This window comes from Trichophyton benhamiae (assembly GCF_000151125.1).
Source record: "Trichophyton benhamiae CBS 112371 chromosome Unknown contix01456_5.r1.exp, whole genome shotgun sequence".
NCBI lineage: Eukaryota > Fungi > Ascomycota > Eurotiomycetes > Onygenales > Arthrodermataceae > Trichophyton > Trichophyton benhamiae.
In genome coordinates, this window is record NW_003315080.1 from 496,956 (window position 1) to 521,827 (window position 24,872).

The 24,872-nt window shown below is 49.1% G+C and overlaps 11 protein-coding genes across 11 annotated transcripts; 7 read left to right on the forward strand and 4 right to left on the reverse strand.

Moving 5' to 3' along the window:
• Positions 1-712: 712 nt before the first annotated feature.
• Positions 713-3,150, forward strand: ARB_03175 (RNA polymerase II Mediator complex subunit Sin4, putative; the record flags this gene model as incomplete). Its single annotated transcript, XM_003010428.1, has 8 exons — positions 713-1,096; positions 1,275-1,422; positions 1,491-1,743; positions 1,926-2,239; positions 2,281-2,424; positions 2,465-2,593; positions 2,652-2,915; positions 2,978-3,150. 8 exons carry the CDS (start codon positions 713-715, stop codon positions 3,148-3,150), a joined length of 1,809 nt encoding a protein of 602 aa, XP_003010474.1.
• A 131-nt stretch (positions 3,151-3,281) lies between these two features.
• ARB_03176 (uncharacterized protein) lies at positions 3,282-3,881 on the forward strand (the record flags this gene model as incomplete). Its single annotated transcript, XM_003010429.1, has 1 exon — positions 3,282-3,881. The coding sequence occupies one exon, from the start codon at positions 3,282-3,284 to the stop codon at positions 3,879-3,881; it is 600 nt and encodes a 199-aa protein (XP_003010475.1).
• A 546-nt stretch (positions 3,882-4,427) lies between these two features.
• ARB_03177 (uncharacterized protein) lies at positions 4,428-5,062 on the reverse strand (the record flags this gene model as incomplete). Its single annotated transcript, XM_003010430.1, has 3 exons — positions 4,428-4,659; positions 4,840-4,979; positions 5,060-5,062. 3 exons carry the CDS (start codon positions 5,060-5,062, stop codon positions 4,428-4,430), a joined length of 375 nt encoding a protein of 124 aa, XP_003010476.1.
• Positions 5,063-5,583: 521 nt separating this feature from the next.
• Positions 5,584-6,231, forward strand: ARB_03178 (uncharacterized protein; the record flags this gene model as incomplete). Its single annotated transcript, XM_003010431.1, has 2 exons — positions 5,584-5,658; positions 5,728-6,231. The coding sequence occupies 2 exons, from the start codon at positions 5,584-5,586 to the stop codon at positions 6,229-6,231; spliced, it is 579 nt and encodes a 192-aa protein (XP_003010477.1).
• A 214-nt stretch (positions 6,232-6,445) lies between these two features.
• ARB_03179 (F1F0 ATP synthase assembly protein Atp10, putative) lies at positions 6,446-7,537 on the reverse strand (the record flags this gene model as incomplete). Its single annotated transcript, XM_003010432.1, has 2 exons — positions 6,446-7,094; positions 7,170-7,537. 2 exons carry the CDS (start codon positions 7,535-7,537, stop codon positions 6,446-6,448), a joined length of 1,017 nt encoding a protein of 338 aa, XP_003010478.1.
• A 376-nt stretch (positions 7,538-7,913) lies between these two features.
• Positions 7,914-10,039, forward strand: ARB_03180 (DNA polymerase POL4, putative; the record flags this gene model as incomplete). Its single annotated transcript, XM_003010433.1, has 3 exons — positions 7,914-8,465; positions 8,522-8,863; positions 8,918-10,039. The coding sequence occupies 3 exons, from the start codon at positions 7,914-7,916 to the stop codon at positions 10,037-10,039; spliced, it is 2,016 nt and encodes a 671-aa protein (XP_003010479.1).
• Positions 10,040-10,594: 555 nt separating this feature from the next.
• ARB_03181 (uncharacterized protein) lies at positions 10,595-13,202 on the forward strand (the record flags this gene model as incomplete). The annotated part of the gene is made up of 6 exons (XM_003010434.1): positions 10,595-11,722; positions 11,867-11,904; positions 11,996-12,329; positions 12,400-12,789; positions 12,842-13,028; positions 13,090-13,202. 6 exons carry the CDS (start codon positions 10,595-10,597, stop codon positions 13,200-13,202), a joined length of 2,190 nt encoding a protein of 729 aa, XP_003010480.1.
• A 609-nt stretch (positions 13,203-13,811) lies between these two features.
• ARB_03182 (uncharacterized protein) lies at positions 13,812-16,895 on the reverse strand (the record flags this gene model as incomplete). The annotated part of the gene is made up of 3 exons (XM_003010435.1): positions 13,812-14,302; positions 14,368-15,850; positions 16,044-16,895. 3 exons carry the CDS (start codon positions 16,893-16,895, stop codon positions 13,812-13,814), a joined length of 2,826 nt encoding a protein of 941 aa, XP_003010481.1.
• Positions 16,896-18,172: 1,277 nt separating this feature from the next.
• On the reverse strand, positions 18,173-20,243 carry ARB_03183 (uncharacterized protein; the record flags this gene model as incomplete). The annotated part of the gene is made up of 2 exons (XM_003010436.1): positions 18,173-19,863; positions 19,934-20,243. 2 exons carry the CDS (start codon positions 20,241-20,243, stop codon positions 18,173-18,175), a joined length of 2,001 nt encoding a protein of 666 aa, XP_003010482.1.
• Positions 20,244-20,434: 191 nt separating this feature from the next.
• Positions 20,435-20,653, forward strand: ARB_03184 (uncharacterized protein; the record flags this gene model as incomplete). Its single annotated transcript, XM_003010437.1, has 1 exon — positions 20,435-20,653. The coding sequence occupies one exon, from the start codon at positions 20,435-20,437 to the stop codon at positions 20,651-20,653; it is 219 nt and encodes a 72-aa protein (XP_003010483.1).
• Positions 20,654-23,023: 2,370 nt separating this feature from the next.
• Positions 23,024-24,153, forward strand: ARB_03185 (uncharacterized protein; the record flags this gene model as incomplete). Its single annotated transcript, XM_003010438.1, has 3 exons — positions 23,024-23,660; positions 23,734-23,757; positions 23,948-24,153. The coding sequence occupies 3 exons, from the start codon at positions 23,024-23,026 to the stop codon at positions 24,151-24,153; spliced, it is 867 nt and encodes a 288-aa protein (XP_003010484.1).
• Positions 24,154-24,872: the final 719 nt, after the last annotated feature.

Consider the following 24,872-nt stretch of genomic DNA (forward strand, 5'->3'; position numbering starts at 1 on the left):
CTTCTTTTCCTTTCTTCTTCGCCTCCCAGGCTACTCAGTTTCCTCTTGCTGGGACTAGGCCTTATCTCTTACCCATCTATTCATATTTATGAGACCTCATGGAGTTGGCGTTGTGGCAGACATGATTGTAATAGAGCCGAAGAGAGCTGTTATACAGATCATTCATCGTTCGTTTTGAATTGGAAGCAATCCATTAACTATTAATATTCCTATAAAAACCGTGCAAGACTGTCGCCCGTATGGATATATCCAGTAGTGAATCTGTAGTCTCCTGTAGTTGTTAATTAATTCATCAAACGATTCATCGTCGCCGGCGTTGTGCTGGTGGTTTGGCTGTGTTATTTTTTCGCAGTTTTTTCTTCTGGCGCGAACATCGAACAAAACCACAAACAAAACGTCAAGTCGGCCTGAGATTTGCAGGCGAGACAACCAGCAGCAGGCCTACAGACAACAACAGCCGGAAACACAATGATTATACCATAAACCGCATCAAGCTGATGATTTACTGTCCGCAAGAGGCTCTGATAAAAAAATGGAAGAGACGTTGGACGACCTCTTCGGCGACTCGGGTGGCCTGGACCTGAGCCTGTCGGCGCCTGTGCCACCGAAGGCACTCCCTGCTCGCATTGATGAGCTTCGGATCCTAGGATGCTGCCAGTATGTATAGATTGCACTCTTAGGCCCTGAATTCACTCTGCTGCTACTTGCTATTATGCCTGCCAACGATTCCTCGCTGACTGGGTTCAAAAGAAAAATCGCCTGGTCCAGGACTGGCGCAATCGCCTACATCGCCCCAGACGGGTCAAAGGCATTTCTGCGGAATCTCAACTGCAGTCCCGAGGACGGCAAATGGAGCCTGAGTGATGGAGACCATGATCACCCCATTGCTGAAGCACAGACTGGTCATACCCTGGTTCATCTTGCCTGGAATGAGCCTGGGACCGACCTGGCGGTTGTCGACTCCTGCGGTCGAATATCGATCGTTGGAATGTCGATTGGCCTCAATGTCCTGATCCAGTCGCGTCCGCCAGCCTTGGACCCCGATGACGATGGCAATCAGCCTGTCGGACTGATGTGGCTTGCCTTGAACCGCTCGGTGCGTATCCCGCTGTGCCATAACTGGTCTTTTCATGGGTGACTTTTTTTGATATTTTTTTCTGACCTAACTACTTCTGAAGGTGCATACATTTAGCCACGCTGGCAGAGCAAATGGTCGATGGGCCTATGTTAGATACCCGCGCAGGCCAATGGGGCCATTTCACCCTCTGCATAAGCTGGCTTTGTTTGTCGTTACGAGATCTGGCAAGTTGAAATTGCTCTATCAAAACCAGGAATCTAAATGGGGGGATATGGTGATCGAGCTACAAAACACAGGTTATACTGACGATGCTCTAACGCATGCATCCATGACCCCGGTAGATGGTAAGTTATATATGCTCGGTAGTCACTACGCACCGTCTTATGGATTTTCCATCTAACGTGTTTTCAAGGTGGAGGAATAATGGTCGTCACATACTCGGCGAGAAATGAACTACGGCTCTACCGTGCCATGCTCAAATGGGAAGGCACACCAGTTGATTCCAATACCCAACGACCAAACAATTCCATTGCGGTGCCCAGTGTGCAGTTGGCTCACATCGAGGTTGAAATTCCAACCGTTGTACCATCACCCTCAACATATGTCGTAGGGAACGAAGACAACATCACCAACAATGCAAATGGGCTATTTGCACTTACGCACCTGCAAGTAGTGGCCTGTCCGGTGGATGCTCCTGGTGGGCAAACCGCACCAATGATACTAGCCGTATTTTCCTGTCCATTACACAGTATCCATGGGCGGTCTCACCTACAACATCCCAGTGTCATTGCTAGATGGGAGCTTCGTTCGGTCAACCAAAATCTTCACAAGAGTTTCGATAGCATAGTATCGAAACAGCCTCGAAATCCACTCCTGGTAGGCCTATGCGCGTATTACTGTTGCCTATTGATCCAGCTGACAATTATATTCCCTTTCAGCCAAGTACCGAGTTGAATAGACAGGCGGATACATATTTTGACAGACATATAGTTTCCATTGACTACATGGAGACGGGGAATATCTTTGCTATTACCACCGATGATGGCAATATAGCATTTTATGATGCAAAGGGCTTTACTCCTTTATCTGGCGTTGAGGATATCGAAACTGTTACAAGCCTTCCACAATCCGGCTTTACCTTTCCAGCCGCAATTTCTCCGAGTATGATATAGCTGCCCTTAGTTGGTTTATGTTTTGGATAGAATTGCTAACATCAATGCAAGGCGTTCATATTTCATTTTCACCAAGTGGCTGCATTGCAGCATCTCTTGATGAGAAATCGCATGTCCAGATGCGTGTGATGGAGCATTCTTTTGGTCATGAGCAAGATGGTTTGTTTAATGATGGTGTGTGCTGCATATATTTATCTCCAAAATATTTACGAAGAAGCTAATGAGGTTGAAGGAAAATTCATGAGTGCACTTGCTGCTCTCACCATGGCTTATTGCAGAGCTTGCAGCAGCGACAGTAATAATGATGATATACTAATGATTGTTATTCAACAGCTCAACCAAGGTAAATCCTGCATATCTACTCACCTTCTAGAACACATTGCTAACTTTAAGAGCTATAGATTCTCACAAGAAATTCATAGATGAAGTATATCGAGCTCTGTCGATGAACGTTACTGTCGAGCAAGACAAGCTCATGAATAACCCATACATCCTGAAATGCTTCAGTATGCAGGCTGCACTTGGGTTTAAGAACCGACTTGAGCGCCGTAACCTTGCAGCTGCTGTTCCGTGGCTGACTCTACAGCTTCGACAAATATCCATCCTACTCACATATATACTACATTTCAATAAAGCTGGTACTGATGTCGAGTGTTATGATCCTGGTATGTTTCATGTTTCATGACAAGTTCCATGATTACAGACGTATGTACTAATTAAAGAATAGAAACACTACGAATAACATTGGGAAATGTGAAATGGGCTCTCGACCTGGCTAAATACATTGTTGACGACCTATTCGAGATTTCTGATAATCTAAACAACCAGTCTAGCAGCCAAGACTCAGGATCATCATCAGGTAAGGAAATTGCTGCCAATTCATGTTATACAACACTCTGACGTAGACCTCGCTCCAAGGAAAATTATGTGAATCACTCTCGACAATTCTCATTATCTCAAGCATCCCGCGCTCATTCCTCAGATATATATGCCGCGGTCTCCGTGGCCTCACTACTGGATTCAGGAATGCAATGAATCTGAGCAATGAATCCTACCAAATCTATTCTCAGATAGTGACGTTGATCACAGAATCTGCTCTGAAAGTGGATGTATATGAGAAACTTCTTGCAACTGTTGAATCTGACGTTAAACACGCCTATCAAAACGCGGGTTTCAACAACGCAGACCGCGCAGCCCCTGAACGAGACCTACTTATCAATGGCAGTATACCACCGGTTTTACAGCCTGCAGTGACTGCAATCCTTACTAAGACGGTTCCCATGATACGGAATGAAGCTAACCCCATGTATTTGTTTCTACAAGACTACAGCTGGCTGGGTGTTGGCGATGACAAGAGAGCAGACCTATTCAGACACAAGTACGAGATCGATATTCTTCGAAAAGTGTTAATACCTCTAGATGAATCTAGGGGTGCTGTACGGCCAAGCCGAAGGTGTGTTCGATGCTGTGCGATATCAGAGGAAATTCCACCGAAGTCTATGGCAGCCGTGAAGATGCTGATGAGAACTGCTGTTCTCCGAGCCTGTACTTGTGGTGGAATGTGGTCTATGAGCAATGCTAGCAACCTAAGAGGCTCTACTACTTTGCCGGGATGGAGACAGCCAGGATAATCATGTACGATCTAGCACGACATTTTTTTTTGACATCTATTATCCCTTACGGGTATCGTTTAAAGGTATCATTGGTGCGGTTACTTAGTTCCTTGGTCAATACTAGCTTAATAAACGGTTTGGGGCTCGATATGAGCATTTCTTTTTGCGATTTCCTGAATAGTAGATGATTCTATCAAAGCCCATTGGCACCTAATATGAACCACGTTCGAGCAGCCAGTTCGCTCACGTAAGAAAAGCGTGCACCTTCTCAGCAATATTAAAATCGAGCAGTACGTCGAAGGGAGGGAATCATTGGAAGAGCTGAATTTCAATGAATTATTTTTCCATTTTTCATAAAATTGCCGCGTCATTGCATCTTCTATTGATACATCCACAGCTATTCATAAAGACGCAGCAAGCTCAACCGGAGAGGAAAATGCGCCGCTTTTTGAAACTTTGAACCAGAGGAAAATAAGGAAACATTTATGCCTGAGTACGAAGTGATGTTAGTATCTCCATTGCTCTCCGTTCACTTATTGTCAACGAGTGTCGTTTGCGGAGGGGTTATACCTTGACGGCATATTTCCTCTGAGGGAAGTGCATCTCCTTCTTCTTCTGCTTCTCAGTCTTGAGGCTGGCCTGGTGTGCGGTGAGTCGTCGTCGGATGGCGCGGGTCTTCTTTGCTCTGAGGTCAAGTGGGAGGTATTTCTTGTTCTTGTAGAAGAGGCGGAGTTGTGAGCGCTGGTTGGCGTTGATGACTGTGAGGACCTTTGCAATGGACTTGCGGAGATCGTGACTATTCAATTCAAAACCGGTCCATGTCAGCCTGTCGTCCTAGAATCTGAATCGCAATCCCATGTTCTTCCAGAAATCTTCTTCCGGTGTGTTGCTTTCTTTCCCGCTCTTTTCGTTTCCGGACTCGAAATTTCTCCTCAAAAGCAAAAATTATCTGCAAGGACTGGACGTAGAATCATACATTCTGGTGAGTTTCGAAGAGGAACCTCCAGCGATCTTCTGGACACGGAGCTGGCCCAACTCAGTCTTCAACTCATCGAGCTGCTTCGTGAGGTCGTCTTTGCTCTTGTTCCAGAGCTGGCCGGTCTTGACTTTGGCGGACTAAACGGAAAAAACAGAGGTCAGCAATGGTGCTTCAAATCGCAATAGGATACCCTTCTTTTCGCCGTGTTCGAACGTACCATGGTGACTGGTTGAGATGTTGTCGATATTGATGCCGACCTTGAAGAAGCTGAATGTCGAAGTTTCTCCTCGTGAAATGTCGAACTTGTGGGACTTTAGGGCTTTTTTCCCTTTTCGCGATTCTCTAAGCGGACTTATGTAATCAATCACGTGTATTTATTGCCAAGTCATGATTATGTCATCTTGGCGATCGAAGATGGAGATGAAGACGGCGAAGAAGGAGATACGACAAGCTAGCAACGACAAGACAACACAGTGTGCAGGTGACGGTATATGATATGTGATTGTTGGGTGATAGCTGGTCTAACTTGATATACAATATTGTCTGAGAGACACCATGACAACCTCGACTGGGACGGGGTGGGCACAGCTCCGGCAACAGGCCCGGTCTCTTGAGACTCAGGTATGTTAGTTATATCATAGGCAGCATCATAGATGCGTTGGCGCTGGGATATTGGAAGTTTGCTAATGCTATATGCTTTAGACAGAGTCTCTGTTCCATTCGTACGCCCAGTATGCTTCCATGAGCCAGCTCCCGTCAAAACCATCGGAGGATGAGAATAGGCTAGAAGCCCAGATACAGGATATTCTGAGCAGGGTACGTAACAGATATCCCGCGCTCGCTCTTCTGATTCACCGTGGACTAATTATATGTGCACCGTTCTAGCGAGAAACCCTTATATCACAACTCTCCCGTTTGCTTGACTCCGAGTCCGCCTTGACTGCCTCTGCATTGAAACAGAACAACCTCTCCCGCCACCGGGAAGTCCTCCTTGAACACCGCCAAGAACTCAAGCGTCTAAAGGCGACTATATCAGATACTCGAGACCGTGTGAACCTACTTTCGAATGTTCGATCAGACATAGATGCGTACCGGGCATCTAACCCTGCTGGAGCAGAGGCTGACTACATGCTTGAGGAGAGAGGGCGGCTCGACAACAGTCACAACATGATGGACAGTGTCCTGAGCCAAGCTTACGCCGTCAATGAGAGCTTCGGGTTTCAGCGAGAAACTTTAGCCAGCATCAATCGTCGCATTGTTGGTGCGGCCAGCCAGATACCCGGTGTCAATAATCTAATCAACAAGATCAGTGCCAAGAGAAGACGGGACGGGATCATCTTAGGCACCTTTATCGGAATCTGTTGTTTAATGGTGTTTTTCTTCAGGTGATTGATCGCCATACCTCGGCCTGTGTATAATTTGATGCGGCGTGCGGCGTTTCCAGGTCATGAGTTTAGCAGGCGTTGAGATTTGGTATGATATGATATGCTTTTTTTGCGTTTTTGTCTCTTATTTTTGATGCCTCAAGTTTCCGCTGCTGCTATACACGGTGACTAATGTCTATATACAATATCGTACAATATCTTAAAATGAAACACTCGCTTTAAGCCGTCTGAGCGGCTTTTTGTATCTCTGTTGCTGAGATGATCCTCGGCATTTCCTGGCTTGCACGCTTGTCACTTACCAGCTTTTGCAAGCCCCTGTTCAAGGATTCTAACTCCTCGGGCCCGGCAATACTACTTCCAGCCCATCTGATCTTACAATTCTCATCCAAAAGATAAACGTAACCAACTTTCCCATTAAGCATTCCTATTTGATCTTTCAGGTAGTTCGTAAACCCCTTCCTGACCAAAAAGTACCGCCCATGTTGCTCACTTGGCATCTTTCGTCGCATACTGCCCATGAATAACCGCACAAGGAGTGCCTTGAGCCAGTTATCTTCATTGTTGATATCGACCTTCTGGACTAAGGGGCCCGCATCGGCGATTATTTTCTGTAGTTCTGGGTTTTCCTTTTCACCAACGAATGTAACGGTTTGGCTCTCCGCCCATAGGCTAGCAAACACTCGAACAAGGGATATCTTGCCGCGCAGAACAGGCGTCGTATGCTGCATTGGGTTGGATCGTAGAAGAGTTCGGCCAAACAGGTTGGGAAAATATAGAGAAAAATCCTCTTTAAATAATCGGGGGTTGCAGATGAATACCTTTCCGCTGTGGTAGTTCATTCGGTGCCATTCCCGGTAGTACGGCTTGCTATATTCTTTTATCCTGTGTTTGGTCAGCGTATAGGCTCCTGGAATATATATTTGAAAATGGTCCCTCCCTTACAGTTCTGACTGCCGTTGTTGGTATTTCTCCTTGTCCACAAGGTCTCCTCCGCGCTGTCGCAATGTTCTAGTGTCAACACCGGTATTCTGGCCTTCTTCGGGAGCATACTGTAACCCTAGCGGTCGTTTTAACGGCTTTGGTGTGAATTGTTTAACCTCGTGCTTGTTTAAGGCCACAGGGTTCTGTTCAATTGCTGGTGGAATATTCAATTGTCGGGATTGCGGTGGTCGTTGCGGTTGTGTCTGCTGTTGCCGCCATTGGTTTGACGAGCTGAATCGACGGTATGATGAGAGACTCTTGGTGCTATAGCAGCCCCGGCGAAGCAAGCCAATCTCAAATAGCGAGGATACTGCCTGGTGTCGGCCCATTTCGATAGAAGCGAGAAGATCTAGATGCTTTTAGTTAGAGTGAATTCTGCGTGGTAGCAGAGTTTTGGGGCTCACAATGACCGTCTGAGCAAGAATCAAATAAAAAACTCTCTCCTCACTACACCGACAGCTGCTTTCTTGCTCGTTTGTTTGCGCTGCTGGTTATGTATGCGCTCTGTAGCAAATCTTGAAGCTCAACGGCCGCGAGTTGCTCAGAGCCATCACGTGGTTGGCCAGCAGAGTCGATCTTGCTGCCTGGAACCACGGTTCACGGTTGGGGCAAGGGGGCCTAGCGAGAGAGAAGATATATATATTTAAAGCCACGGTAGTCATTTCATTTGGTAGGGCATAATGACACTCTTATATATCTATACCCATGGACAAGGAAATTTTCTGTGGAGAGCTTTACGCTTCAAATAAGGAGGATCAGGATGATGATTGTGTTCTATCTACGTTACGAAACAGCCGTCAAAGAGAAGTTAAGAACCGTACCGAGGACCCGAATGCGATCTCAGAGAAAGCATTACCACGGGAAGCTTCTGAAAGAGAGACAGTGGGGGTACCAGGCCTTGATCATTCAATAAAGCCTAATAAGAAGCCGAAGTTGGCTAGGGATGGCAGGCGAAAGAAGATCAAGGAATCCTCCAATACTGTGAACGACCATCCTTCTGTTCTCGACGGCCTTGTACTTTGTAAGTCACCAGGAGAATTTCCACGGGAATATAAGCTAGAAGAGAACGCTAATCAGCTCGCAGATTTTATACCTAATGATGATATATCACAGGCTAGACGAATTCGCATTTCAAGGGTCCTTAAATTTGGAGCAACCCGCGCGGCAAAGTTCGATACCTCCGTCACACATATAGTTGCTGAAAGGTGGCTTAATTACGAGGACGTGGTTGAGTACCTTCAAGTGTCCTCTGTTCCAGTAAGCCTCCCGGGTGGAACCATGGCAATCCTTGGATACCTGACGCTTTTGTCTAGGCCAATATTATCCTGGTAAATGAGAACTATCCATCAGAATGTATCGTGAACCGGAGAATATTGGATGCTTCTAGCCCTCGCTTCCAAATTAAACGGAAGTTGCTGCCTCAGCCACATGGAATACCTAGCGGTGAACGACATGATTGCATTCCTACAAATTCCAGTCGAGGTACCGACTCCAAAAAGGTTGGCGACAAGTCCACTGAAGAAGCGGTTCCAGTACCTCCAGGGCATCTTCCCGATTTTCCGGCCAAAGATACGGCTGACCAGGATGGTATGGAAGCATCTGAGCCAGATCACCTAGATATAGCAATCAGACATGTGAAAAATATAGCTGCTCTCGTGAGTCAACGTGTCCGCTAAAATAGCCCAGTTGATCAACTAACATATAATCAGCCTCTGGATTCCTCTGATGAGGAAGATGATGGAATTGTCCCTGGAGAATTTCAAGCTGATCTCACAACAGACTGTCCTGCGTGGCAGAAGTCATTCACCTGCATGAACAAAATGGATGGAAAAGACCGTGCGGACAATCCCAACTCTCGCACAATCGAGGTCTTGCAGCAAATGCTTAGCTACTATGAACGAACCGCCGACCAATGGCGGTGTCTTGCATATCGGCGTGCAATCGCTGCTCTACGTAGGGAACGTAATAAAGTAGTTTCAAAAAGCCAGGCCTTGGAGATAAAAGGAATAGGTGAACGCCTGGCGGCCAAAATCGAAGAAATTGTATGGACTAATCGGCTCCGGCGGTTAGAGCAAGCGAACATGGAACCAAGTGATGCTCTGCTCTCCCAATTTCTTAACATATACGGTGTTGGATACCAACAAGCTTCCAAATGGGTCGCACAGGGGTATAAATCCTTGGACGATTTGAAGAACCGAGCTAATCTAACTACTAACCAAAAGATTGGGATTGAACGGTATGATGACTTTCAGAAACGGATACCTCGAGAAGAAGTCAAGGCACATGGCGCTATTGTGCGGGAGGCTGTTGTAGCCATGGATAGTTCCTATACCGTCATTATTGGTGGCTCCTACAGACGCGGGGCTGCTGATAGCGGAGACATCGATCTCATTATCACCAAGGAAGGAGCCAGTCTGCAGGAGATACATGACCAGATTATGACCATTGTCGTTCCCCAGCTATTTGAACGCGGATTCCTAAAGACGGGACTTGCCGTGTCCTCACGAGCAGACGGGTCAAAATGGCATGGTGCTTCAGCACTTCCTGGGAACCCTGTCTGGCGCCGTATAGACCTGCTATTTGTACCCGGAGACGAACTCGGCGCTGCACTGATTTACTTCACGGGCAATGATATATTCAACCGGAGCTTACGGTTGCTGGCAAGCAAGAAGGGTATGTGTTTAAACCAGAGAGGTCTTTTCGCAGATATTATGCGGGGTCCAGGCAGGGTAAAGCTGAATGCCGGCCATCTCCTGGAAAGCCGGGACGAGAAGCGAATATTCGAGCTCCTTGCAGTGCCCTGGAGGCCACCAGAGCACCGAGTTTGCTGAGTTCTTGTCTGATTCAGCTTCGTCTCCGATGTATGTATTTTGTTGTATTTGCATAGATGTTGAAATCTGACGTTGAGATGCATCCGCGGATAAATGTTTCCCCGTTCCTAAAGGGGTTAGAAAAGGCGGCGGAGAGTGTCAGAAAACACACCGCCTCCAGGGAGCTTGATTTTGCCATTTCAAAGATATCAAAAAGCTGAAGACGAAGAACAACACGGCGCAGCGCAGCGATTAAGGCGACCGGAAGCAGAGCAGCAGGCGAGAGAGCACACCGCGCTCTAGCAGGAGCCGCTGACCTGGGCCGGGTGTTTGCCATGCAAGAGAATTGTCGCTTCATCTTTTAATTTTCTCGTCAAAGTTATCCCATGCTCTATCCTGCGAGCTACTTCGTACCCCGGTAGTAGCTCTTCTGTATATTGATATCTCCCCAGAGAGAGACTATGGGTTCCTCCCAAAGACGCGCCTGGGTTTCTCTCCTTTCCTAAATGATGATACGACAAGCTCGCACCGAGACTTGATTTGACCTTTTAATGACTGGCTCGTTTCTCTGCCACCATGGGCCGCAAGCCAAACACGCTTATCACCGAGTTCTTCCACCGTGGTGAGAAGCTGCCAGACTCTAGCAACAGATATGAGCATACGTGTAAGCTCTGCGGGGAGAAGTTCCTCAAAGGCCGTCCGGATACTCTAATCAACCACATCACGAAGATATGTCCGGCAATCTCCACCGCGGACAGAGATCGGGTGGCCTACCTGTCTGGCGCTGCCGCGAACCGATATCGAGATAAAGGTGCTGTGCGCAATAGCCAGCCTGCTCCTAGCTCGAATACTGCGGCAGTGGGCGATCAAGCTCGTGGGAAACGCGCTGCAAACTTCCAGAATGGTCCCAGTCTAAATGGCCTGAATGTGCTTGCCGAGGCGTCAAGGAGAGTTGGTGCCTCGAACGAAGGACACATACAGGATCGGATACTGGAACTCAGTGCTGCTGAGCGCGACATGGTGGTCGATCCTGCTCTCGAGAACTCGTCTAAGTTCAGTCTTGGTATGATAACCGCTACTTATACTATGAGTTTAGACTCATGTGCTAACACATCTATTTTAGAAGCTGAATTACACGCTCAGTTTATTCACACATCGTCGCCAACCGCTCCCTTTTTCTCAACATCCTCTGTGGATGCTACGTCGCCTCTTCCAATGCCTGCCGTGCATTCCCTGCTCCCCGTGGACACACACCCAGACCACCACTCATCTCAGCTATCATTGATTGCTGCATCTGCAAACGAGATGGTGACCGATGACCCTTCTAGCTCTTTGGAATCGGCAGCCATATGCCACCAAAAGTCGGATGCGTGGCAGCTTCCACCGCAGACCGCACCCCCACAGGCTACCATCGGCCTTTCGCCTACCATTGAACTGCCAACTGCGGACGAAATGATGATTCAAAATCATATTCCTGCTGAACTGAGTATGCCTCCCGCTTCCAATGAACGGCCCGGAACATACCTTCGACCCCTTACCACGAACCCCGAAGTTCAGCAGTCTAATAGTGACTTCTTTTGTGAAGTTGTAGACACGAAGAAATCAAATAAAAAACGGTCGACTTTCTCTGAAGAGAGGCGGAAGGAAGTCAGGGTAGTGAGAAAGATGGGGGCCTGTCTCCGATGTCGGATGTTGAAGAAAACGGTTAGTGAGTACCTTAATCGTAACTCTCTAACGTGCAACTACGCTATATTAACGTGTGTCACAATGTCAGTGCTCAGCTGGAACACCTTGTGGCCAGTGCCGGAATCTTCAGAATCCACGCGTTTGGATGGAGTGTTGTATCAGAACTCGCCTTATGAACCAATTAGAGTCCTATTCAATAGGTAAGTAGACTCACTGTATAGGCTTGATATATCTTCATACTAACTGAGCAATAGGATTGCATTCAACAATGGCCTATCATGATGTCCAAAGTATAAAGGGTGAGATACAGTTTGAACCTTCAGCCGGTCGGATCGAGGTCATGCACTTCGAACTAGACTCGCTAAGCTTTCTTACATTTTCCGCCCTATTTGGTCAACGGCAAGCCGGTCAAGGAATTGATAATCAGCTTCCTTCCTCTTCTGCTGATTCTATATTAGAAGGACCATCGCACTACGTGCATATTTTAGATGGCGAGATCGAAGAGCTGAGCGGCAAGCTTGATGTGTATATCCAGAAGACCTCCAGTTTGTTCATTGAGGGTGAACAATCCGATTTTATCAGACAGACCCTTCGCCAAGCATTAGAACTCGCCAAACAACACGAGGTATGCTCTTCTCCCACTGCCTCTTACCCCTTTTATATATCTCGTGGTGGTTATTAACTTGTGAGACTAGGATGATATGCTAGATGCAGCGTTGGAGTTATGGGTAGCCACTGCAATACTAGTGGACCCGTTCCTTAAATGGACGGTCTATATGAACCCTACTCTGCCTCCGCTGGCAAACAGGCCGCTGACCTCTACAACAAACGACTCCCGGATCCCGATACACAGCATGAATCAGTTAGAATCATATTCGCTGATTTGCACGCAATTACGCTCTGCCGTCGAAAAACGAGCAGCGAGAGTGTGCAGAGTTTTGCTCAGCAAATTTGAGCAACGGCTGCTTCAGAAGCAGCGGGTTGGCAGTTTCCGAACATTCTTGGCCACTATCATCCTGCTTAACTGTGTTGAGAGGATGGAATGGCTATTTCGATCATGGGAATGCGAGCATTATATTCAACGGGTGAGGCTTATCCAGCACCACGGCTAATGTTAGTGTGCTAATGAAGAAACAGTGGCCGTTGGAACGACAGCCTTCATGCTTTGCCTCCCAGATCGAAACATTCGCTGGTGTAGTCTCCCAGCATCTGAAGATGAGGTCGTTGGCTCCCGCCTTTGTTATCTCGCCTACAGGTGCCATCAGAGCCAGGGATATTAGTGATAAGGACGTCTATCGTTGGTTTGACAGTATTGGGGTCGACTGTATGATTCCCTCAAGTTTACGACGTGTAAGGGAAAGTACTTACCAACAATGGATTTCTAGACCAGTACTTGCATGCTCGTCAAGCAGCCGAGTTCGATGCCAATGATTCCCGCTCCCTGGATCTGAAGTACTCGTCGATGGTGGTTCTCTCCGCCAAATTCTCGAACGAGTAACGTCGATTCATGTTTTATCTGATCTTCCTCATTACGACTGATGATGCAAGCTTCTCGGTACATACTTGAAGCCTCATGATACGACCGTTACAGACAATGATTACCCTTCTCCTGCTAATACTACTATTACTTGTTTTAATTCTAATCCTTTTCGTGATACGCTCGGTGGCTCAAGTTGCATGGAAAATTGGCTTCCCAAGGCCGGATGTATTCATATTTCCATGCAGGGGTTTGTTTCTAAACATTCGTGTACAATATATTTTTTAAACCAGATCCTGGGAGGAAGGAGTGAGGAAAAGGAATGGTCAACCATAGAAAGGGTAGTTATACCAAAGGAAAGCTTTTATATAAGATTTCCTTCCAGAAAAATAGCTAAACAAAATAAAATAAATAAAAATAACCCAGAAATCCAGAGAGCAGGGGATATAATAGCTAGTAGATATATCAAAGAAATAAACACAGTAATGAAATCTTTGTGGTATTATAACAAATGAAAATCGTTCAGCCAGGCCGAAGAATAAAAAAAAAAAAAGAAAAATAAAAAAGAAAAAAATTATATGTCTAATAGTGGGATATCCAGAAAAGAAATGGCGTGAGAAATAAATGGACTCAGGGGTTGGTTTCTAATGGTGCAATACCATCCAATATCCTCCGGGCAGCATCTAGTCTGCGCCGTAGAATGGTGGCGATCCGGTTATCGATGGGAGATTGAAGGTCGGCCGTTGAAGCTCGAAGGAGCTCAAGACTCACGTTTCCAAGACTTTGGATGACTGCTTCTACAAGTTCGGAATCAGCATCGCATAGACTGCCAGTCTGGGGAGAATATAGTGCAGAGGCGTCGCTGGCCTTCTCATTGGCAGCGGAGGAGAGGATAGATCGAACAAGGAGGCCTGGAGTTTGGGGAGTAGCCGCGGCCTTTTTGAGTTCGGTGATGGAGGCTAATAGTGCGGCGTTTTCATCCTTTGCGGCAGTGACTGATGATATAGAGGCACGAGGCGTTGAGGAGGCTGATTGTGTGCGGGAAAAGGTTGATGTACTGTCGTAATATTGCTGGGTGGGGAGGGTCAATGAATCGTCCGTGAATTGACGGGATAACCTGTCTGTGATATAGATATTAGTATGGAAGCTGGTGGAAATTATAATAATGATAATAAAAGTTACATACTTGAAGGTCGGTTTCTTCCCCAGTAGGTTCCATTGCCATTGGGTGAAGTCAGAGCGTCAAGGTATCCATAGTCTCCCTCAGTTGCGGTAGCAAAGGTGGCATCTGTTGAAATCGAGTCGCTGCTAGTGACCCTTGAAAGAGCCGACCCCGACCCCGACCCATTCTTTGGTGTTTCACAGCCTTCCGGGCGTGTGGTTTCAGTTGATCCAGAAGAGCAGATACTGCCTGAGCGGTTCACTCGTCCCGAATACGTTCCGAGCGCGCTGTGAAGGATGAAATGCTCGTAGTCAAAGGCATCGATACGGTCCTCGTGACGGATTGTCTCCTGGACTGGTGGGACAGAAGGGAATTCTTCTAGGATGTCCTGGTATACGGATTCGGTTGGGCTGCCCATTGGTTCTCGTAGTATCTCTTCAAGTTCTTGTCTGTCAATTTCAGAAGGTTCAGATTCGTTATCCGAATATTCAAAGTATTCGGACTCGCTTTCATCTGTTTCTTCAACTGTTTTCCTAGCAGCATTGCCAGCTGGGGATAGAGGAGCAGGGCCCTGGATGGGTTCCTCGATTGGCTCTTCAACTGGCCCCTCGACAGGCTCTTCGACAGGACCTTCAATGGGACTTTCAGCGGTGCCTTGTATGGGGCCGGGTACGGTCATAGAATTAGCATCTTCCTTGTCTTCCAAATTATCCTGTTGCTTTTCCTCGTTAGGCAGAGTTGGAGACGATGTGCATGGGGTATTATGCGTCTCTTCACGGAGCGCGGGGGGAGGAGACTGTGGCTTGTTGTAGTTAGGAGTAGCAAGAGTTTCTGGATACGAGGACCGTCTTTGGTATTCGAGAGGATTGGTGTAATTCTCATCCGCTACAGTGAACGGACTTGGAGTGCGTAGGCTTTGCTGGCTACGTCTGCGTATCGATTCCTCCCGAGTCCTTTCTTTGAGCGTGGAAAGCTTTGATCTTAGCCCGTCTACTTGGCCCTGTAGACCACGCATTTGAAGATGCGCACTTGCAGGAGATGGAGGAGTTGAAGACTGGCTGCGGGAAACAGGTTTGTTGATCAACGGGAGAGATTTTGAGGATGAAGGCGAGCTCTTGACATCACCACTGGGAAGAGGTGATGTCCTTGACTGTCCATTGGGTATGGGCGCCGACTGTGAAGAGGGAGTCAGTGACCTGGACCTGTCGGTGGTAACTTCAGGGACCAATGTGCTGGCTTCGGTAGTTGGCTCCTTGTCATCGTCTTGTTCTTCTTCCTCTACGTGGGAATAGAATCCAGTCCTATACTCAGAAGCACTGGTTGAACCCAGGGCACTGAATGATCTAAATTGGCCGTTGACCCCTGATAGCCGGTTGAAAGACGATTGTGATGGAGAGCAGAGATCGCTCTGTCCACGAAGATGAGATGCATTGCCGGTATACCCCTGATGGGCCCTTTGGCGTAGCAATGCGCCTGCAAGAGATGTCTGAGAGCGCCTCTCCCCCTTCTGGAGATGCTTATGGTATGAGCTTCCGGTGCTGCCAAAAGCCCGATTTAGAGACGGCGAAGGCGACGGCGTCATGCGAAACGAGCTCCTCGCGCGGTTCAGGTTGCCTTCCATATGCTAGTAGATGTCAAATATTAGAATACTAGTATATATATATAAGGGGAGGAAACAATGGGTATAAAATCAAACGTACCGTCAGCTTCAGCTTTGCATTCTCCAGCATAGTGGTCAGCTCGTCGAGCTCATCGTAGACTCTGTCACTCCTGTCAGAGCTCTCGGTCTTCTCCTCGCCATCTTCATCTTCCTCTGCGATTGCGCCCATGGGGAGAATGCGGTGCTCCGGCTCAAAGACAACAGCACTCAGGTCGTCTGCGCCTCCTCCAAGCACGCCCGCCGCTTCGTCGTCTGGATGCGCTTTATCCTGCTCAAAGAGCCCGGACGGCAGATCCTGCAGCTCCCTGAGTTTCGAATGCCGCTTGGACAGGCCGTTGCCTGCACCGAGCCCAGCAGAACCAGAGGGATCTACAAGACTGTCGAGGCTGTTGGTGCTGCTGGCTCTGCTCTGCCGTCTGGAATGGGTCCGTATCGTGTGATCTATATCCGACATCTGGGATGATCGCATAGGCCCGTTCACAGCACCAGCACCCGCATTCGTACCAGCAGTCGCACTCGCACTCGCACTCGCACTCGCACCGGGGCCGGCCATTGCTTGCGGCGACCCTTCTGCCGTGCCGTATGCTGCGTAGGATTGTATAGGCTCGTCCGGCCCGGAGGAGTTTCGGTCGTAGGAGGTGGTGGTCGAGACGGAGGTGCTGCGCTGGTGCATGAGCGAGTAGCTGCTGGCGAGCAGCCTGGACTGCTCCGCCGCCCGCTGCAGGTCCTCGAGGGCCGGCGACGGGGTCGAGGACTGGCGCTCTTCGCCGTAAGGGAGTATCATGTCCGGGTTCGTCAGCGTGGGCGAGGGAGCCAGCATTGATCGGTTCAGGGACAACTTGTCGCTACTATGGGCAGCCGGAGCCATGCTAGAGAGGACGGTGTTCGGCATGGCTTTGCTGCGTCTCGTCAACGGCGCATGCTTCGCTGCGCTGCTGCGAGCTGCTCGAGATCTATACGGGCCTGTCTCCGGGATGCGTGTGTGTGTATATATGTATATATAAATAAATATCTAGCGGATGAGGCGAAAAAGCGCTGCTCTGGTAGCTTTTCTGCGCGCCGCTCCAGGCACAGCCGGGGACCGGAAGCTAGACAGTGCTAGACGGCCGGCAGAGGGCGAGAAGGAGCCAGCTGAGCGGTCGGCGGTCGATGGACGGTAGAGTGATAGTATAATACGCAGCGACTTGCTGGCGGTGCTTTTCTGTTGTATTCTCCGTCGAGCCAGGGGGCCGGGAGTTGGTGATATAGATTGGCTGCTATATAGGACAGGGAGGCCGCAGCTCGTTCGTTCGCCACAGCAGGTTTACTTTGAGGAGGAAGAAAACAGAGACAGACGACGAGGAAAAGCTGGCGCGAGAGAGAGCGAGAGAGAGCGACAGAGAGAGAGAGAGAGCGGGAGAGGGAGAAAAAGGAGAGATCTCGTATATCGACGATGTGAATGGACGGGACGGCCGGGATAGCAAGGACCAGCGGCAGGAGATCCGGTTCTCTTGGTTCTTAAGGACAGGGAAAAGAGCGCAGAGGAGATCGCGGCAGCAGCAGCAGCAGAGGCAGAGAGGTAGGGCTTAGCTTGCTCCATGGCCTGGTGGACTATTCGATTTATTATTAGTTTGACTGTCTATATCTGCTCTCCATGCGGTGGCGTTGGGCTCTCTCTTGCTCTACTCCGTACGCTGCTGTTGTGTATACAGACAAACATCCTCCTCCTCCCCCCCAAGGACGAGAGAGACGAGAGAGACGAGAAGAATAACAAAGGGCGATGACGTCTACGGGATGCGCTTTTGGCCTTCCCCCTGCGATTCTCTCGATCGGTTTGTGTGTGCTTTAATTTCCTTTCTCCATTATTTTTTCGTAATATTTCTACAGTGTTATTTCTTTTTCCTTGCCCCTTTTTTGCTTTTTGTGGAGGCGCACACGAGCGTATGTATGGATGCCCCTGGGTCAGCCTGGGGCGGGCAGGGGATGGATGGAAAGGGAGAGAGAGAAAGAGAGAGAATATACGGGAGTAGCGCCGGCGAGGTTTGAAAAAGGGAGGTCTGCGGTGGTGGTGGTGATGGTGATGGTTGTATCAGTTGTTGCCCCAAGGGTATGTATGTATGACAGAGCAGGGGGCATATATATTATTATTGGAGCACAGCATGGCAGCGGCTGGCTTGTTCACTACCTATTTCAGGCGACTTTCTCAAGGAGCAGCTTTGCAGCGCTGCTGGCAGGGTCTCGTTTCTCTTCTCCGTCTCCCTTGGGCTTGCTGGCCAGCTCCGTTAGCCGCTTCTTGCTCTTCTTCAAGGTAGCTGCCAGCTCGTCTCGCTTGTCAAACTCTTCGGACTCCAGCAGGGCAACAATGACAAAGGGATTCCACTCGGTGGCCCACGACTGCACGTTGTCCTTGATGTGCTTGTAGAGAAGGGACGCAAAGTTGAGCGGAGGCTGGACGGGTTCTACCTTCTTGGTAGCATTGTTGAACCGCCCTCCCTGGACGAGGGCCTTGAGCATTCGGCCGGCGTTGGGAGACTTGAGGACATCGCCCTCTGCCTCTGCCAGGCCCGCCACAGCCTCGAGAGCAGCGGTTTTGTCACCGGTGCTGTCGAAAAGGACCTCGGTGATGAAACGGGCTCCAAAGCTGGTCTCGGCCAGGGCAGCCGCGTTGTTGGTAATGCATTCGAGCAGAGCCGGAGAGGCCGCGCTGACGAGCTCTCGTTGACGGATCTCGGGATCCTTCTTGGACGTCTGCGATCGAATCTCACGCACTTCATCGAGGATCTGGCGGTCTGTATCGGTAATCAGCCACCCGTTCTTCTTGCCGGCAAACGAATAGAGTATGGGAATGCGAGCCAGCTGATCGTTGGCCCGCGGTACCAGGTCGTCCTGGGTAAGCAGTTCGGAAAGCAGCAGCTTCTGAGTCAACTTGGTATCATCCACAACCTCGTACGCGACCAAGAGCACAGTGTGGCCGTGGACGTCTCCAGACATCAGCTTCACTGTATCACGGTACATTCGCAGCAGCAACTTTCGATCTTTGGCATTCGAGTACGCCAGCGCCAGACACATCAGCCTGGCACCAGACTTGGTAAATGCCAGGTTCTTTGCTAGGTCCCCTTCTTCGTCTCCTTTGAGCAGCTCGATGAACTCGGTTGCTTCCTCGCTGCCGGGCTTCGTGCTGAGGAAGTACTGCAGCATTGCATCATGCAACATGGTGAAGCCCGTGGTCTTCTTTTGGATCAGCTGGTTTATCATCCCATGGAGATGCTGCAGGATGGGTGCACGCTTCTCGGGACTCTTCTCCAGGATTTCAGGTAGCGACGGCGTCTCATCGCTAATCTCGTCTTTCATAAGCGTAAACTCCATCCCATACCATTCTCGAAGCAGCTTGTGCTTCTGCACCGGTGTGGCCACGGTTCGGTAGATATCGTCCAAGATCCACGACGCCTCTGGATGCCGGATAAGCCTCTTCACATGGCCGAAGAACTCTGGTATGATCAAGTCCCGGATTTCTGCATCCCCATGTACAAGCAACTTTCCAAGCAAGAACTTTGCGTACTTGCTCTCTGCCAAACTCCGGTAGTCGCCCTTCAGCTCGACGGCAATGTTCTTCCGCTGCTCCAGGTTCGCATACTTGAGCGCGGTCTGGATAACCCGGACTGAATCGTGCTTGAAAACAAAGTCCTTTACCCGGCCTGTTATAATGCCGTATAGTTCGGCAACCAGCTTCTTGCGCTCTTCGCGAGGCACATGGGACTTCCGCCGTAGTCTTTCCCAGATCTTCTTTGTGCGCGCAATGGCATCGGCATTGGGCCGGGCGGCTTTGCGCTCTTGTGCAAGCGCTTTTTGCTTTGCGTGGGACTCTCTAGACGTGCTTGTTTCTGTTCATGCCAGTTATTAGTATCTGTAATTGCTGTAGACTGTAGAAATCCGGGGCGGATGGCTTCGTACTGTTTTCTGCATTGCCATTGGCATTGCCGTTGCCCTTTGCGGCGTCTTTCTCAGACTCATTGCTCAATTCCTCCTCCTCCATTTCTTCATCCTCTTCATCTTCATCCTCGTAGTTATCCTCCTCCTCCTCTTCATCATGATCGTCGTCATCGTCATCTAGCATATCCTCATCACTGTCCACCTCCACCACCTTTGCGGCCTTTGACTTGGACTTGCCCTTCACTTCGACCGGCTTCGCCAACGGCTTCGACTTGGTTCTTTTGCTGAGGGAGGCCTCCGTAGCATCGGTCCTGCGCTTTACTCCCGCCATCGTGTATATTCCAGCCGCAGAAACCACCTCCAAAAAAATGAGCTCCTTCAAGTGAATCTCAATAATATCTTTTTTTTTTACTTTTTTTTTTCTACTTTTTATTTTTTTTATATTTTTGAGTTTGGGGAAGTTTTTTATGTTTGCACTGTTTGCATAAGCCTGATAGATGACTAAGCAGACGCTCACGTGATATGTACATCGGGCTCTTTGCGACTTTCCCAAAAACAAAAAAAAAAAAAAAAAATGCAGTAAAGAAAGAAAGAAAGAAAGAAGAAAAGAAGAAAAGAAAGAAGCAAACAAAAGGGGAGGAAGAAGCCAGAACGCCTGGAGAGCAGCAAAGGGGGAACGCAGCTCGGCAGCTGGGAAAGGCAGATGGCAGCAGGCCGGAAGGAAATGTGACCCCTAAGTAGCCCCAGCGGCCCAACTATGGGCTCATTCATCAATGCCAATCATACGGAGTACAATATTAATGTCAAACATAGCAAAACAGCATATATACTAGACAAGACCCTGGGCTCTGGTTAGTGTGAGCTATTTGGCCCGGTCTATGCTTGCTAGCTCGGCGCCCTGCCCACTTTGATCCCGTCGTCTACCGGGGAAGTGGAAGCTATGCTTTCCGGGTGTCTGCTGGGACGCAGGCGAGTCACCAAAGCGAGAGAACAGCCCTCTTTTCTTCGGTTTGGAATCATCAGCTAGGGAGACGTCTTCGAACGGATCTTCTACGTCGTCCACGCCATTGCTGTCTATGGGGGGTTCGAGGGAGTTGCCGTTTGTTGATGAACGGGGACAGGTGGTCCGGGACAGGCGGGAGTCCAGTGAGGTGCGAGATGCAGCAATGTCCGAATGCTGGCTCACGGGAGACCGAGCGGATATGTCCTGGATGGGGTTTTATATGGAGTACAGCGATTAGCCATGAGAACTGCGATGGATGGACCGGTGTCTCTCTTCGTTGGTGGTAGTCGAGTCTTACAAATGAACGACGATAGGAATCAAACGACTCCCGCGATATTGAGAAGGGCTCATTTTCATCAACGAGGTTCCGGCTGGCTTTTCGAGACGATGGCCTCTGCCAGTAGCTCTTCGTCTCGGTGGGCGAGGGCTGTATAGTCGTATCAGTAAGGGATATACAGCATTACGGGAGTTATGTGCATGCAATTCAGCCTCATACCGGAAGATAGACCCCGTTGTCATTCACGACTGCAAGAGAGACCACCTGTCAGCCATGTCTGAGAGAGCACGCTAGTTATTATTAGGCACCCGTGGATCAGAAATCAGGGATAGAGGGGATGTGATCCATATGGCAGATTTATGGATGATGCTCCTTACGTCCGGATCGTCCGGATATCAGGATCGCAGATGGCAGAAGCGTTTACCACTCATTTTATATTCATGAGGCTCGTCGACTTTGGTCCTCCCGAGGGTCAGCGACGGCCGTGGACTTCTTGCTGGACTTTTCTCTGCAGACAGTAATTGGCCTGGCTCGTCCGGCGCCTCTTCCACATTGACGGCTGGGGGCCGCCGAGGAAACAGGTTACGGAAGGGTGGCATGGCCAACAGGGTCAAACAGGCAACGGACGGTGTGGATGTATATTTCTTTCCCCCTCGCAAAACAGCCTAGAAACGAGCCTCGATTAAATAATAATAATAATAGTGATGGATGTGCATCAGGCCATACGGAGCAGAGCCTAGGAATTAGCAGAGCATGCGTGCCTGTCTGTATCGCCAGCCAACAATCGCTGCTATCAGAACTCGTTAGCCAAGCAGAGTTACACTAGGCAAAGATACGAACGAGCCGGCGCCAGCGCATGCTTAACTAGCCTCCGATCGACCCATGGTCAAGATCTCTGCCTCTGCATGACGTCCTGCAGCAAGGGAGTAGTTAGTAGCTAAGTAGCAGGTGTGAGGGGTGAGGAATTATAGAAGCGTATCAGCGTGGCCTGCTGCAGCGATATAAAAGCTTCATGCCAGGTGTCAGCCCTCGGGTCGAATCGATCGCTTCGAGATCCCTGATCTACGGACTTGTCTCCTCTCTCCCTCGTAGCATGTCCGTCGAATAGCCTCTATCACCTTGCATGCACCTAAAAGCAATGCCATGCCGGCCATGTCTCACATTCGCCGCCCGACTCAAGCGCTCTAGGCCTGCGTTGTTGCATTTAGTCAGTGACGAAACGGGGCCGTCTACAGTGGCGGATGCGACTCTGTCCAGGGAACATATATTTACCTGCTTGTTCACCTTCATTTTTCCCTCAAATAGTTTATATATATGTATGTATATGTATGTATAATCTTTGCCCGTAATCATCCCTATTCGTCTCTTCTGTTCTCGATATCCCCCGTCCTGCGGGCTCCCTTGTTCCACCACATCTGCGTGGAGACCAGCGGTAACTAGTTAACTGGACGGGAGAAGCAATAAAGAGCAACACCCGGGTATCTATCTACTCCCATAGATACCGACGAGCTTTGAATCATCATCATCTTCTTCTTCTTCTTCTTCTTCTCCTTGTTGCTGCATACAAAATTATTATACCAAAAAGCAAAGGCAGTGACGACCAGCTGCTCCTTTTCTTACAATTCACCAAATCCACTTCTTAGTGCTTGCGGGCAAAAGCCAACACTCAAGTTCCCTACGACCGGCCTGAAGTCGCTTTGTTCCCTGCTGGAGCTTTATTTCCTGCTGGATAGCCAGAGATACGTCTCTTTCATGATTGAATAAACAAGACGGACAGCTGTTACGTCTGCCGTTCATCAGTCAAGATGGGATTCTGGGTGGACTGGGAGCTATGGCAGAAGATGTGCTTTGTGAGTATATCCAGATATCGTTTTCCAGCTCCATCATGTATATTCAGGTGCTAATATGCGGACACAGGTGCTTGGAGGTCTTATTGTATGCTTTGGATGCCGATAGGCCTGTCTTCCCCCGTCCAGGCTCCGGTCCTGCTAACACTTCACATCAGGCGCTTGTTCTCGTGTACGGCACATGTGTCCATATATACAACAGCTGGAGGATAAAAAAGATTGGAGCAGCAGAGAAACTTAAGAAAGCGGAGGAAGAAGCGACTATTGGAACAAAGGATCTCAACCTCATACCCTTTGGATCTCGTGCTCTGGAGAGTGGAATCGAGATTGAAGGTATCTGGGTATCTAAGACGAACACTCCCTTGCCGAGTCCGATTCCAGCTGCGACCCCTGAAACAACGAGGCCGGGTACCCCGTCCAATATCGACCTTGGAGCTGCCGCCCTCCCGTCTCCTAGGGGAGGAGGTTCGGCCCTGGGACGCAGACAGGACGAGTCATTGCTCACGACGAACGGACTGAAGGCTGCCGTAGCCAGAGGGCTCGATAAGAATTCCAGTTCAGACTCTTCTAGCACAAGAATCTCGTACGAATCGAGTCTGTCATCGCCTCCAAACGGAGCTGGTATGTATCAACCAAAACCCCTATCTTCACCTTGAGCGGGAAAGAGATATATTGACTCATCTTGGTTTGATAGAAGGCGAAGGCACAGAGCAGACAGGTCTGCAAGCGGTCCCCAGAGCCGTACATCACTCAAGAAACCAGTCGAATAGCCATATCCCCGTGGGAGACGAAGATCATCTACAGGCACTACACACCCACCGACGGTCACATGTAGCGGAGACCGGCCAGCTCGGAGGACCATGGAGACAACAGCCTGTCTCGGCCTGAGTCCGGAAAATGAATTAAAGAGATATCGACTCTCTTTGACAGTGTCGATGCAGCTATGCATGCTGCCAGAGCCCGCTCTCATCTTACGGCCTCGATGATGATAACTAACGACAGATTTGATTCTTCTGGCGTGTTTCTTGCATATGAGTCTCCTACAATATTACTCAGGAAGACTTCCCCCTTTACTTTTTCTCTACCGGCTGCCCTCCACCAGCCGTCTCTTTAATAATTAATCTGGTTATACAAAGTCGTTAATTCTGTAGAAACAGAGCGAGAATCCGCCTTTTAAAAGGAATTGGAAGACATTTTAATTTAGGTTGGCTATTTACATCACGTGAACACGCGTCTTGACTTTTCAACATCGAAAAACATCAAAATCATCAACACGATCGAGCCGTCGACATTTCGGCCTTGATATTGCGTGTAGTGTTGGCTCGTTGTCCTGCCAGTCTATTCTTTTGTATTGCTGTTTCCCGGTCCAGTCCTACGGAATCTACTCCGTATCCTTGTTGGAGTCGATCAACACGTGTACCGAGACGCGCGCAATCATAGCCCACCAAGATGACTACAGAGGAGGCATCGCAGGCCGAGCTGGATGATAACGGCCTGCCAGGACCAGGAGCACCTACGCCTCTGTCTGCCCTCGAGGTTGGTTATCGATGTTCTTGTGCAGCCTCTACTCTTCCGCTCAGACGGTACTAACAGGGTCTTGTTCCATGTAGGGCGTTGGAGGCCTAACCGCACGAGATATCAAACTGATTACTGATGGAGGTTTTCATACCGTCGAAGCAGTGGCATATACGTATTTCTTCCTTATATCCTTCTCTCTCTTTTCTTCTCAGTCAACGTGCTACCCGCTTTGACTGTCTTCATTGCAGCACCAGCTGACCCTGCCTAGGCCGAAGCGGGTGTTGGAGCAGATCAAAGGAATTTCAGAGCAAAAGG